This window comes from Struthio camelus, chromosome 5 (genome assembly GCF_040807025.1).
Source record: "Struthio camelus isolate bStrCam1 chromosome 5, bStrCam1.hap1, whole genome shotgun sequence".
Taxonomy (NCBI): domain Eukaryota; kingdom Metazoa; phylum Chordata; class Aves; order Struthioniformes; family Struthionidae; genus Struthio; species Struthio camelus.
The window spans coordinates 17,978,226-17,992,660 of record NC_090946.1 but is presented as its reverse complement, the minus strand read 5'-3'; the positions used below and the strand labels follow the sequence as shown (position 1 = coordinate 17,992,660).

The window sequence follows — 14,435 nt, the reverse complement described above, 5'->3', positions numbered from 1 at the left end:
CACCCCTTGCCTGGTTATTCGCAGCTGAAATAAATACCCACGCCGGGGTGCTAGCACATCAGTCCTCTACTTCAAAAACATTGACAGACTCACTGCTACCGCATGAGCTCGAAGCTCTGGGCATATCTCCCCTCCACCCACCAGCAGATGCGACGAGCTGGTTCCCATGCCCATGCCGTCCCCTCTAGCGTCCCCTGCTCACTGCCACCCTGCTCCACAGGGCTGTGCTGTGCTGTGCTGGTTCTCGGTGCTATACTGGGCACTAGCAACCAGCTCGCCTCTCGGCCTCGGCTAGAAAGAGACGTAGGTCTGCCCAGCCTGGCCTGTGGTTGGTCCCATATCCTGTGAGGGCGAGCCGAGGGAGGCACAGGAGCCCCCCTATCTGATGGGCAGGGGCAGCTTGAGGTGAGTTTTCAGCCCCAGGGCCTTGTCGACCACGTCCACTGCTTGCAGGCTGTGCCACTGGGCGATGGGCCGCCGGGGGTTGGACAGCATGTCGGACCAGTGCCGGAGCTGATTGCCTGTGGCCCGGCAGCCCAGGAGGAGTTTGCCGATCTGCTCGTTCTTGGTCACCTTGTCGTGATCCCAAACAGAGATGACCAAGTCCACATTCTAAGGGGAAACGGGGAAGATGGTGAGCGGGAGGCCGCTTTGCCCACCGGACACGTCTCAGCAACCACTGGCCAAGGGTGCCCAGGGAGAGGGAGCATGCAACAGTGACCACAGAAGGTCAGGCACTCGCAAGCGCAACTGTGCCTTCGGTCACACGTGTGTTATCAGCAAGCTTTATGGGGCAGAGGGAGGAGCACTGATTTGAGATGTCCTCCAGGCAGGGGAAACCCACCTGAATCTGATTGAAAGGCACCTCAAAAACAAACACCTCATTGAAGTAAGGGCTTAAGGTATTTTTCTTCACGCTTGTCTTCCTCTTCTTCCACTTCTTCCTGTTCAGGATGAGATGCACTTTGACAAAAGGATCTGCGGGAAGAGAGAGAACGTGGCTGGGACAAGTGACAGCTATTGTTCGGCCTGCTTGGCTGTCCCAGGCAGAGCTGGCGTGCCTGGTAATGGGGTCTAAAGCCTCTTTTCCCATGTATCACTCCTCACTGCTATCATCAAGGGAAGCTACGCCCATCCCGGGCAAGGAGAGAGAGAGATCTGAATAGAAGGGGCCCTCCTGACCTGACAGCCCATGGGAGTCCATCCTCTTAAGCTTCCTGGCTTCGAGGACCACCACAGTCAGTTTGCCGGTGCTGGGGACGTAGCGGAGTGAGAAGCAGACCTCGCCAAGCTGCTCTTGCTGTTGGAGAGATGCGAGCAGTGAGTATCAGATGGAGAGCCAGGGCTGAGGCACCTAGCCTCCCAGGACCAACCTCCACTTTGCTGGTGGCCACAAGGTCACTCCACTGCTCGATGGCATGCTGCAGGTTGATGCTGGCCAGGGGCAGGCGGACCTCTCCAATGATGTCATGCTTGGCAAAGCGGTTGAAGTCATAGACCTGCATCACCAGCGTGGTTTCGGGCACCTCTGCCTGGGGCACCTGCAGAGGAGGATCCCACAGCACCCTCTCACTCTTCCGCCGCAGCAGACGTGGCAGCAGGTCCTTTGCTCTGCTGCTTCCCCATGCCTGCAGCGAAGACACCTCTCTGCCCAGATATGTTTGTGCCTTGGGAGCAGGATCCGTGCAGTGCTCTCAGTAGGACCAAGGAAGGACCAGCAGCCTTTTATTTCTTACCTGGAAAGCGAAGCTCTCATTGAAGACAGGGTTCAGGGTCTTGCGGTAAACCTTGGTCTCATACTTCTTCTTCATGTCGGATGTTAGGTACACAATAACGTACGGATCAGATGTCCCTCCACTGTCCATGGCCTTCAGGTCGGCTGCCTGCTTCACACCGACTTTCATCTGAGAAGGAAGAGCACACAAGGTGACTCTGCAGAGGAGGACATGGCCACGTGAATGGAGCAGTCCTGGGGATCAGCAAAAAATGGCAGAGTATGGCCTGGATATTGGGGTCTCCCTTGGTGGACAGAGAAGAGGGACCGTGCAAGAGAAAGTGCTGGGGGACTGGCAGGAGAAAGGCCCCAGTGGTTCGCCCCAGCGCAGGGAGCCCTACCTCCTGCCCGCGGAGGTTGTACTCCAGGGAATACTGCAGCTTCCCGCGTTTCTTGTCCTCGGGGCCACGCTCCAGGTCTTCCACTTCAGGCTGCACCTGCGGCAAGGAAGCAGCAGTCACCTCGAGCCTGGCACGGGAGCCCGGGGGTGCTGGGCCAAGTCCCCGGAGCAAAGCTGCCCGCGGAGAGGCTGCTTCGTGCCAGCGGCGCAGGGACGGTGCAGCCCCAGCAAGCCTCCTGCTCTGCTCCAGACCGGCGAGGCCAGGCACCAGGCCGAGCACCCTCCCATCACGCTGCTGGATACATCTGACAGACTGAGATGCTTTAAACCTCAGACTTCAGAAAGCCCCCCCACTACGTGCTGGTAACCAGCCGGAAGCCAGGCCATATTGATAAAAGCCAAGCAGCACAGCCCAGCCGAGGAGAGGCTCTGTTGATTTACCCCTGTAGCCTACACAGGATCCTCAAGCTGCAATTGGAGATTGCACCCTGTCCGGAGGCTTTCCCTCTCCATCCAGGGGCAAGGTGAGATCTCAGGCCCCAGCTGGAGCCACACACAAGAGCAGCTTTATGGCAACACATCCCCTCTCTGGTCTGAAACGCGCCCTGGAAGTGCCGAGGTGTCCCTCGGTAGGGAGGGTCCAACTGGACACCCACCACGGAGCCCCTCAGCCTGGGACCACCTGGCACCTGCAAGGGGGACGCGCAGGAGCAGAGCACCGCACCGCAAGCAAGGGCCAGAGCAGGGAAAGCACAACGTACGAGGCTGGCTGCGGTGGAGCCGCTCAAGGAAAGCAAGTTGACTTTCTCCTTCTTCTTGGGCTTCTTCTTGCAGCAGCAGCACTTGATGAGGCAGATGAGGAAGAGGAGGAGGAGAACGGCCACAGCGACGGCCACAGCAATGAGCGCCCATTTGGGTACTGGCGCGGCGTTCAGAGGACAGAGGTGGACAGAAGAGTTAAAACCAAGCAAAAGGTGTAGAGCACTTTCAAATCCACCTCCGGGCTTTTTCAGCCTTAAGGCGTTGCACCTCCAGTATTTCCTCTACAACCACGAGAGCCGGAAACCGAGTCTCCCCGTAAGGAAAGCTGAGATGCCCCTGCCGCGCCGAATACCACCCGGAGGGCTGCGTCGCCCCCGCCTCGCTTCCCGCGCTCCTCCTTCGCTCCTCTCCCTCCTCCACTCCCCGCCTTCTCCATCTTTCACGCGGACCTTTGGCCTTTCCCATAGCACGGGAGACCCCCCCCCTCCAACGAAAGACCCTGGCCCACCCCGGGGCTCCTACTCACGCGGGATCCGGCTGGGCAAGGTGCCGGCGAGGCCGGGCCGTGTGGCGGGGCCGCGGGAGAGCGGCCGGGCGGTCGAGCCGCCGGCTCTTGCCCACTTGGCCATGACTCAGCTCGGGCCACCTGAGAAAAGCAAACGCAAGGTCACCGGAGAGCGATTTCCTTGGCGGAGGCGCGGGCGCTCCTCGCCACCTCCCCTCACGCCTCCGAAAGAGCAAATAACGATTAAAAAAGCGGAGATAAAGACGCGGTGGACGCCCATAGGGCTTGGCCACTTGAGAAACCAGGCGTGAAACGGGGGCAGAGCGGGCTCGGGCTGGGGGCACCTCGAGCAAGGTTGGGGCGGAGGGGGGGATCGACCAGAGAGTTTCCCTCTGGTCCGAGGGACGACTGGGCTGCCGAAACAGGAGCTCTCCCTTTCGGGGCCCTGCCGAGCCAGGTTGGGGGGGGGGGGGGGCAGGCGGAAACGGGGTGGAAAAAACCGGCTGCGCTGCAGCAGGCGCCTCCGACCCAGCCCTGGCATCTCAGGAATCCCGTTCGCACCAGCGCCGCCCAGTCAGCTGCGCCGGCGCCCTGAGTCCCGCCGGGGACGAAGTCTCCAGCAGTGTGGTGGTGGTGGGGGGGGTCCTCGGCCACCGACCGCTTCCCAAGCTGCCCTTTCCTTGCTGGAGACCTCCGGCGAGGGCGAGCCGGCAAAGCCAGCCCAGTCCCTCCGCTGCGGGGCTGGGGGGCGGGCACACAGTTTTTGGTGGGATTTGCCGTCATCGCCGTTAAATCTGCTCGGGCAGCCAAGCAGGGCGAGAGGAGACCCGCCAGCAGGGAGACGCCGGCCGAGCAGGAAGCAACGCCTGCCCCCCGGGGAGGGAAACGCTCTCTAGTTCCCTTCCCCGAGGTCTCCCTCCCCGGTTCCTACCTCCCTGGGGATGCTCCCGGCGCCGGTTCCCGCGGCCTTATTCCTCGCCGGGAAAGGCCGGAGGGAGGCGGCGAGCTTTGCAGGACGAACGCCGCGGCCGCCGGCGGACAACTGGTATTTCGCTGGGCTGTTCCACGCGCCGGCTTCGTCCCGAGGGCGGGATTTTGCCCCGCGCGGCACGCCAGCTTCCCGCTGCTGACGGAGCGCCCCGCGGGCTTCTCGCCGGGGGCTGGCACCCCCCGTCCCCCCCGACGCCGGCTGCTTTCCAGGCGGGACGACGTCCCGCCGGGGACACGGCAGCCCTCCTACCGCTTGCTCCTGCCTCCCCTCGCCCTGCCAGCCGGGCACAGCTTCACCTCGAACGCACCCCGCGGCGGCCGACAGACGCGGCGGTGCCGCAAGGCGACCAAACCGCGGCAGGAAGGAGCCTTCCCAGGCGCGAACCCGCCACCCCGGACGGCCCGGACCCGCGAGCCCGGCTGGGATCTTTCCCCGTGGCCACCCGAAAGCAAGAAGTCCAACAAAACGTGACCAAAGGAGCATTTTTGCGCTCGGCCCAGCGACGAGGAGGCGGGGGACCGCGGGGCGACGGGTGCCACCGGGGCCGGCAGGTGGGGTGAGCACCCCAGCAGCCTTCCCCCTTGCTAAACGCAGATAAGGTCTTGGGAAACCAAAGGGGGAAGGAAGACCCTTTGGGGGCTTTTTGGGGCTTCCCCGGGGACCGGCCGCCGGGCGGTTTTCGGCGCTTTGCCGCCTTGGATGCGCGTCCTACTTCTGGTCAAAAGGGCCACAGCTTCGTATTCAAGGGTGGGAGAGCGATAAATGAGCCGGCTACGAAAACAGAAGCAATCACGGTGCCTCGCGGCTGAGGCCAAACTCGGAAGACATCCGAGCGAAGCGCCGGGGCCGGGACCGGCCCCCCTCGGCCGGGGCCGAGCATCCCGCAGGCCTGCGAGCCGGCTGGGCGGCGCAGCCTGGGACATGCAGTTTCGTGGCTGGCCGGGCCGCCGCAGCCGGGCTCGGCGCCAGGCCGCCGGGCTGCCTACAAATCCCAGCGCGCCGGCGAGGCCCGCCTGCTTCCTGCCCGCCGGGGGAAATATAAACGGCAGCATCTTCTGCAAAGTTTGCGGGCTTCGGCTGGTGCCACCGGACGGGCTGCGCTGGGGACGGGGACAGCACGCGCCGTGAGTTTGGGCTTTTTTTTGTCTTTTTTTTTTTTTTTTTTAGTGTTAGCGAATTCTTGACCGTTTCCCAGCCGGAAGCCAGCGATAGGATAAAGTACGCGCTTCGGCTAGCGCTCCGGCTGCTTGCGGCAGAGACCCAGCTCAGCAGGCATCCTCCTCCTCGGATGCTCTTCTGTGTATATGCCACCATATATATATATATACACACACATACATGTATGCGTATGTATAGCGTGTGTGTGTATGGCACCATATATATGTGTGTGTGTGTATATATGTGTGTGCGTTGTGTACGGCACCATAAAATATATATATATATATAAAAAAAAATGTGGTAGCTGTGCCAGAGATGTGTGCACATGTGGGGTGGGGGGGTGGTAGATGCATATATCTGTAGGTGTATGCAAACAACATTGCGTTTAACTACGGGCAGTTTGACAGACAGGAGAAATCAGGCTGGGTTTTCAGCGCTTAAAAGAAAGGAGCAGAAATTAAACATGTCGCTCTCCCTCCCAGAAGGGGAACTCGGCTCCTTTCCCCTTCCTTTCACTTTGTTTTCGCTTTCCGAAAAGCGGTTCGATCCCCACCTCCCGTTTGGGTGAAAAAATCTCTCGCAGGACAACTCCTCCCCGCTCAGGAAGCCAAGGCTGCTCGTTGTCAGTCCCGGGCGGCAGCGGTCTCCGCTCTGCGGGAAGAAACCCCTTTCCTGCAGTGCAGGGGCACGCACGGAGCGATGCACAGCATCACTCGCGTTTCCAGCCCCAGAAGGCCAGCACAGGTTTCGGCCACGCTCAGGCCTTCTGCAGCTGCAAACTTGTTGCTTACAGAGCGAACTTGCTTATTTGCAGATACGAATTTGTCATGTAAACAACAACAACAAAATGACAAGAACGGCGCTAAGGGCACAGCTGAAAGCCTGCCTTTAAGATCTGACCCATTTGGACCATAGCTCCTATTTGCATCCACTGAGTCTCCGAGCCTTAATTCAAGGGGTCCATAAAGAGACTTGTTTTGCTGGAAAAAAAGTGATCTTTGGTTGAAACCTGGTTTTCCATCATATTCAGTTGGACCTATTAGGCCAGGTTTTCCCACAGCAGAGCTATTGTCAGCAAAAATGGGTTCACTCTTTGGGCTGTTCCACTAGTGGGTAGGATGTGTAATCCTCTTTCTCTTTTTTTTTTTTTCTCTTCATTTTTCATCTCTGGGTTGGCTGCGTTGTAATGTATCAGTTTAATCAGAGACTTGCTGCTGGTTGAAGCTGAACCGGGAAGATGGCAGAGCCTGAAAGCACCGTTCTGAACACCGATGTGAAGCAGGTCGGTTTGCCACTAAAGGCAGATTCAGTATTTCCCAAACTTAACCTCAATATGTTTTGCAATGTCACCCTCGGAGATGACAACCACAGCATGATGTCGCAGCGGCCCAAATTGCTCGTGTCTGCACAGCTGGAGCCCTCAAATGCAGAGGCTGTGGCCGAAGCAGCCTGTCTGAGGGCCGCGGGGTAGCTCTAGGTCCCATGGAGGTCCATGGTTTCCAAACGGGAACAGGCTGCACGACTGAGGCTTTAAAATTGCTGGTGAGTGCAGCATGCAGGGCGGCTCAGCCATGCCCAGCTCAGCACAGGGAGGTGATTGAGGCCATGCCATGCCCCAACCTGCCCAAACAATGGAGCAATCCCCTCCACGTGAACCGTCCTTGGCATGCGTCACGCTTACCCAACAGGTTGGGCTGTCACATCCATCCACCCCCGGCCTTGGTGGCCCGAACGTCACTCCTGGCACATGTCCCCTGTAGCTGTCGCAGGCATCAGCAGAGCCGGAAATGAAGGGGCAGGTGTGATACCTCCAACGCTCGCCCCAGCGTCCTTGGCCATCCCCGGCCACCTCCCTCTCTGCCACCCAACCGCTATTTCCTCCTGACTCCACAGAAAGACCCCAGAGAGGCGCTGGTCATCGCGGTGACAACCAGGGCCATCTTCGACCTGGAGGAGGAGCATGCACTCTTCCTGGCCAAGGGCAAGGACGAATATGTGAGGCACCAGCAGGCCAACCAGGACAAGCCCCTGCCACCAGGCACGGCCTTCACCTTCATCCAGGTGAGCCCCCAGCCCGGCCGGGGCCATGTGCAAACCCTGCTCAGCACCTTTTCTGAGCTTTCCAGCCTTCCCCTCTGGCGAGGAGAGCTGCCCCATCAACACCTCGCTTGGAGCACGGGCTGAAAGCCCATTTCCCTCCTTGCCTCCAGCTCCGTGCTGACCTTATTGAGCCACTCCTGGCTTTCGGCCTCATTATTGCCATCCTGGGGTGGGGATACAAGTGTCCTTGCCCACTGAGGCTCTGGCAGCGGCGTCCTACTCCCTGCCCTCCTGGGTCTGGTTTTTGCAGGATGCCCATGCTGCCCAGCTCCCTGTAGCAAGCTCAACGCTGTGAAATGACAGTCGTGGAGCAACGTCCTTGCTGTGCTTGGCCTCCAGCCCTAGCCACCAACTGCTCGCTCACAAATCAGAGCCTGGACAAAGTCATCACCGGCGCTGAGCCAGTGTGAGCAACTGCTGAAAGCGTTTGGTGCCAGTGTCGGCTTCTTGCAGGCGGTGCAGTACGTGAACGAGCAACTCCTGGCGAGTGACCCAGCGGAGCGGGACCTCTTCGATGTCATCGTGCTCTCCAACAACAGCCCTGAGAGTGGCACGCGCATCATCAACAGCGCCAAGCACTACGGTACGGGGAGCCCGGCGCTGCCGCGCGGCCACCACTCCTTCGGGGCGCTGCAAAACAGATGCAGCAAGAAAGGGAAGCATCAGCGGGAAATGCAGACTCAGGGCCAGGAGCCACTCAGCCACTGAGGAGGGGTGATATTATAAGGGGAAGGGGTTATTTTGGCAGCAGAAGTCAAATTCCTGCTGGCTCCAAGCAGCTTTCCCGGGGTGTCAGAGCATATTGCAAGGGCCACAGGGGAGTCGAAGTCTCCCCTCTGCCTTATCCGTTGCACGAGTCCTTACACCAGTGGGACCTGGCAGCATTTTGCGCAGCCTCTGCATCCTAAGGCAGCCACTCAAGACACCAGGGCTATAGAAAAATCCCAGGGTGGCTTTCGGAAAGGCTCCTACAGGAGCAATGGGGCAAGAAAACGCAGCAGGAACAGCAACAATTTCCCTGCCTGGCTTTAGGGAAGGTCACTAGATACTAACAATTTCTGCTGTTTTGGGCAGCCCCTACCATGACCCCCAACACTCAGTGTGGCCCAGGGACAGGACTGTCACCTCCTTTACGGGGAAGGGGATGTATCCCAGCTTCAGAGCTGCCGCATGCTAATGTCTGGGGTGGGGAAGAGGGGGCCGCGAGGCAGAGGATGCCATCCCGTAACAGATTTTCTCCTCCCCGCCCCACTCCCAACCTGAAGGCTTGGAGATCTCCAAGTTCTGCTTCGTCAGCGATGAGGACTCCACGCAGTACCTGAAATCCCACCAGGTGAAGCTCTTCCTCTCAGCCGACAGGACAGATGTTTGCAACGCCCTCCGCAGAGGTGCCTTTTCCCCTCTGTCCTGCGCGGTCCTCTGGCCCCACAGTGGGGTGTCCTCACACCATGCCTGGGTCACCCGGCCCCAAACCCAGCCCTGACATGCTTGGCTTGAGTTGGAGAGCGTATGGTCTCCTCAACAGCTCTAATGAGGTTAATCTCATTAATGTGGCTGATTTGCTGGGGTATTGAGCACAGCAGCTGGCCAAGCTCCTTTAAGTTAGTAACAAATCAACTACAGCCTGACCAATTTTTTTTTTTTTTGGGGGGGGGGGGGAAGGAAGGAGGAGGCGTTCCTTAGCTACAAAGGAAATTTCTAAAATCTCCCTGGAGAACATTGTTGCTCTAACAAATGTGTCACCTGGGGTCTTCAGTCTGCAGATGAGATAGGAAGCAGCTCGTAGGAAGGGAGCCGTAATTAAGCCAATTATACCAATCTGGTGGAGGTGCCGGTCCCTATTACTCACAGCACGATGTGGTAAGTCTGGGTATTAAACCTGGGCTTGGCAGAATGAGTGCGTGCCAGGAGGAGGGTGGCCTGTGCCTGCCGTATATGCAGGCACCTGGGGTCTCCTAGTAGCCCTCACTCTCTCTCCAGACAGCCTTTGGCCAACAGCTGCTTTCTTGACCCCCAAATAATGTAGCCCCAGAAAGGCTGGGCTGACCGCCACAGAAACCAGCCTGGCTTGGAGAGCCCAGCCCCACCAACTTCTTTTCCAGAGTGTGTGGTATCAGACAGGGCCACGGCAGAGGTCCAGGGAGGAGCTGCTCATGGACAAGCTGCTCCTTGGGTGAGGTGTCCTACCCGAACCCCCCACCCCCACCTGAACCCCCCCCATCCCACCACACTATGTCTCGCAGGAGTTTCTGCAGCGCTCGTCTTCCAGCAAGAGGTGCAGACCCCCAGCACCCAGCTGCGCGTGGTGTTTGACGGTGACGCTGTGCTCTTCTCGGATGAGACAGACCAGGTCTTTCGGGAGAAGGGGCTGGAGGGAGCTGTGCAGTACGAAAGGGCCATGGAGGCCGTGCCCATGGGAGAGGTGAGCTGGCTGCCCTGCCTTCATGGGCAGTTTGCACCAGGCTGCAAATGTCTCTTTCCTGCCAGGGCTCTGCCATGAGCCCCTTGGAGCAGAAAAAGCACAAATCCTTATGGTTTCCCTTCACATTAACTGCTCCCCAGCCATTGGTGTGGGCCTGATCCATCATCACACTGGAGATGCCTCCTGTAAATGAGCCCTGGGTCTCAAATAGCTGGAGGCAGGTCAGCCGTGGTCACTCGCAACATCGCTGCCACCTTTGGGACCTTTCGCTATCCAAGTCACTGCAGGCTTGAGACCCAGCAGTGCTGCTAGCTGGGATGGGCTTCCCTGGCCGCTCCAGGATTGGCCCTAGCACCACAGTACTCCACTGTCTTCTGACCACCCCAGGGCTTGAACCAATGCCAGTGTACACACGCACAGTGCCAGCCCCAGCGCTGTCCAAACCCACACCCTGCAGGTCTGCACTCCATAACGGCCTGAGAAAGCCTGCAGCGGGGAAGGGCAGTTTGTGTACAGTCTGTCTGCTCTTATGCAGAGCAGCCACTTCTTCCCACCCCCTCCCAATTCTCTGTGCGATTCCAGGGTCCTCTGAAGGCTTTTGCCATGCACCTAGGGAAGATGAGAAAGAAGTTCGGCCAAGAGAAATCCCCCATACGCACCTATCTGGTGACAGCCCGCAGCGGCCGGGACATGGGCATCCGAGCCATCAAGACGCTTCGGGAATGGGGGTTGGCCATTGACGAGGCTTTCTTCATGGATGGGGCTCCCAAGGGCCCCATCCTCACCCAGATCCAGCCCCACATCTTCTTTGATGATGGCTTTCACAACATCCAGGGGGCTCAAGAAGTGGGTGTACCCTCTGCCTGGGTCCCCTCGCAGTGCTGACGGGCCGGGCACCAAGGGCTATCAGTCCTCCCTCCCAGCACCATGTGGCGTTGGGTCATTTCAAGGCAAAACTTCTGGTGGGAAGGGAAGGACGCCCTAAGCTGCAGCAAGCAAACCTCAGGGAAAGGGAGAAGAGAACATTGCAGGGGAGTGCCAGCTACCAGACAAGGCGTTATGCTCATTTCTGCCCCTGAGACAAGGTTCCTGTGGTCCTGGGATGAAGCCAACAAAAATGCAAATTCTCTAGGAGGGAAAAATACCTTTGCTGTGCCACCAAGGGCTGCCACTTTCCTGCCCTGTAGAGCCTGGGTGCTTTTCCTTTCTCCCAACAGAAGCAATTAAGCTGCCTTAGACACAGTCTCCAAGATTTACTCTCTGGCACGCTGGCCAACGCAAGCCTTTGATACTCTGCCTCCACCAAACGTGCTCCTCAGCTCGGTTTCCCAAGGAAGCGAGGCTGATGTGTGACTGTGTCCTTCTAGCAGCGCTCTGCTCATCGCAGAGCAGAGCTCTGACCACTTCCAGCCAAAGGGTGTGCGAAGGTGTGAGGGTCCTGCCGATTTGGTAAAAACGGACGACTGGGTTGAGAAAAGAAGCTTGGATCTCAATTAAAAAGCCCCGCATACAAGAGATTACAGGATGAATCACCTTCTCTTGGGGTCACAGGCAGAACGTCCCTAGGAGACCTCAGCTCCTGGGGCATCCTATTTTCAAAGGCTATGCTTTTTCCAGCAGTACGTTTTCAGGCCAACCCTGGGAGGTCCTGGGCCACAAGGAGGCACATGCAGGCCCCAGTCCTTTCCACGGATGTGAGCAGTAGCCACCAGGGGACACTGTGCTGCGCTCCTGCTGCAGCCCAGCCGCCACCGCAGCCCCAGGGCGGCAGGGGACAGGAGTTACAAACCCATGGGCCCCTTCTTGCAGGGGAGCGAACGAGAAAAATGAGCGTGCCTCTAAGAGCCTGCCAAAAACAAGCCTCCTGGGGGACTCCCCTGGTCCCCCGTAGCGTAGCTCTGCCTTGCTATACGGTCTAAAAAAGGTTACTGGCCTCCCACCCCCGATGACACTAGAAGGTCACTTCCAGCATGATATAAGCTCTCCATCTCAGCTTTTTTGCAAAATCCTGAAATGCAAATTTTATGGCAGACCTCAGAGAAGTAGAGATCTCTGATGAAATTTTTAATCGCAGCTGGTTGAGCTGAGGGGATTTCATGAAACTGAAACTGCTGCATGAAAAACCATTCGGTTGAAAAACAGCTGGCTGGCTGTAATGACCGGTAAGTACTGGTGTCGCCGAGTGGCCCGGTAAATCCAGCCTGCTCCAGTATTTTAACTTTGATCCACTTGAGCTTCCCGCGAAGGAGCTCAGGGCTTGCATTGCTCCGGTCTCTGAAGGGCTCATCAAGCTTCCCCAAATGCAGAAAATCACTGAGGTCACCCTCACAGGTGCAAAGTTCTCTCTCTTGGGACTCTCACTTTTTTTAGTCTAATCATCCTGCTCTGAAACGCGTTGGTGGCTCCCGGGCTGCCCCCGTCCTCTCCGCGCCACGGCTGTTTCACCCCATTTGCGCCAAACCGATCCGCCTATTGTGTTTTATCCTTACTTAAACATTGGTCCTAGCCCTGCTCCCAGAAGAACCCAGCAAATCCCAAACAGCATCAGCAAAGAAAAGAATGGGAAGACAGAGCGGGGACATGGTTGATGGGGGGCATCGGCCAGAGCCAGTAGTAAAAAAGTATTAATGATATACCATGCGCCACGGGGACCTCTTGCCCACTGCTTGCAACCAGCGTGAGAACATAAATCCAGCCAAATGCTAGTCCCAGCTGCTGAACGAGGTGGGGATTGTGGCCAAAGGGGATGAAGATGACGGTGTTTGTATACTCAGTGGGATTCAGAAAGCAATGTTTTAAAATGGATTTACAGGTGCCACTCTCACCGATGCCTTTTTCCTCCAATAAAGAAAGAGACATGTATGATTTGCTGGTGTTGAGAGTTCTTGTCCATCACATTTGGGTTCAATTATATGGAAAAAGGGGAAGAAATAACTCGGTGTATCTTTACAGACCTTAGGTTCAATTATGCAGACACATATCCGGGCAGGCATCACAGCAAGCAACTTGGGCTTGGCTTAGTACTCCCAAAATCACAGGAAACCTTCAGCAGGCTTCGGATCAGCTCCCTGCAGCACGAGGGGCTTCAAAATCAAGCACCAAACTGCAGAAAATGCCAGAATTTAATAGAATTCAATAGAATTTACTCCCCAGCCCATGCTACCTCCACGTTGGCTCCCATCCGAGCGACAGCAACATCCACAGCATCAACTACTAACCGTTCGCTAGTAAAGCCAAGTATTTGTCACCTTCAATCACTGAGCAAACATTAATTAGAGGATCCTCCAAAGGTGCCTGCTAAGCAGGTACAGATGCTGGTCGCCGTTTTGCAGGGGTCGGGTACCCTGCTTGGCACGTCCCGCAGCCCCCGTTCACCAGGCACAACAAATCTGTTGCCCCAGAGCGGCGGCAAATGAGGCAATCGCTATTCCCGCGGCCGGCGCGTGCTAATTTTAACGCTGACCCAGGCAAGGACTGCCGCAAGAGGGAATTAGCTGTGTCAAGGCCGGGGCGGACGGGTGCAGCGGGGCCAGCACCCTGCTCCAGAAAAGCTAACTTTGTGCAGGGTGAAGCTGGTGCACGTGAGCGATTGCGCTGCGCGAGGAGCTGCTGAGGACGGGGCAAGGCAGCCACGTGCCCGTCGTCCAGCGCTGTCAGTGCAGGCGGAAGGATGACGAGGCAAAATGTGCCCCAAACATACCCAAAACGGAAAAAGGGAAGGAAGCATCAGGCTTTTGGGGGGGGGGGGGAGATTGCTTCACGCGAGGGCTGCAGCACTTCTGCTTCAGGCTTGTCTCAGCGAAGGACTCTTGGCCCACATCTCCCGCACCTCCGCGGGCGCCCGCTGCCGCCCGTGTCTCCTCGCCACGCTGGCGGGAAGGTTGCTCTCTGGCTACCCCCGAGGTTGTGCCCGTTTTCCCCCGCCGCCTGTCGGGACCTGCCCTCGCAGGTGCTCTGACCCCAGCCTTGCTGCCTGCCCCATGTTTTCCTCCGACTTCGGTGAAGGTTTAGCATCCAAAACATCCCCCAGCAAGGCCTTCTGCAGCTTAACTGCCTCCTGTGGCAGGAAGAACCTCTTTGTTTTTGTCTTAGAGGCATCTGCCATAAATTCACCCCGTTTAATGCTTGGGATATTGCTGGGCTCTTTGCTTTCAAAGGCGTTTTAACATCTTTACGGGAGGTTTGTGCAGAGGTTTGCTCCGTGTCTGAGCCCCACCGGCAGCGGGCTCCCGACCGTGGTCGTGGTCCTTGCTCTCCGGTGCGCGCTTTGCACCCACCGGGGGCACGGCCACAAGCGTTCGTGCTGCTCTCCAGGTGGTGCCACCCTCGGTTTAGCAGCAGCCGCTTGTCCCGGGGGCCGGGTGCTTCTCATCCTGGCTGGCT

General features: G+C 58.0%; 2 protein-coding genes across 3 annotated transcripts; one reads left to right on the top strand and one right to left on the bottom strand.

The window, feature by feature from the left end:
* SYT8 (synaptotagmin 8) lies at window positions 1-4,446 on the bottom strand. 2 transcript variants are annotated; one of them, XM_068944783.1, is made up of 9 exons: window positions 4,313-4,446; window positions 3,403-3,522; window positions 2,876-3,033; window positions 2,116-2,211; window positions 1,737-1,904; window positions 1,374-1,541; window positions 1,183-1,300; window positions 845-978; window positions 51-612 (listed from the first exon to the last, which is right to left on the bottom strand). In XM_068944783.1, the coding sequence occupies exons 2-9, from the start codon at window positions 3,503-3,505 to the stop codon at window positions 379-381; spliced, it is 1,179 nt and encodes a 392-aa protein (XP_068800884.1). In that variant the 5' UTR covers window positions 3,506-3,522; window positions 4,313-4,446; the 3' UTR covers window positions 51-378. The 2 variants fall into 2 exon arrangements, with proteins under 2 accessions (XP_068800883.1, XP_068800884.1); XM_068944782.1 differs by lacking the exon at window positions 4,313-4,446 and having other exon boundaries at window positions 1-612; window positions 3,403-3,917.
* An 837-nt stretch (window positions 4,447-5,283) lies between these two features.
* Window positions 5,284-12,917, top strand: LOC104143742 (cytosolic 5'-nucleotidase 1A). Its single transcript, XM_068944776.1, has 7 exons — window positions 5,284-5,496; window positions 6,726-6,812; window positions 7,424-7,591; window positions 8,084-8,213; window positions 8,896-9,018; window positions 9,874-10,052; window positions 10,635-12,917. Exons 2-7 carry the CDS (start codon window positions 6,768-6,770, stop codon window positions 10,935-10,937), a joined length of 948 nt encoding a protein of 315 aa, XP_068800877.1. The 5' UTR covers window positions 5,284-5,496; window positions 6,726-6,767; the 3' UTR covers window positions 10,938-12,917.
* The last annotated feature ends 1,518 nt before the right edge of the window (window positions 12,918-14,435 follow it).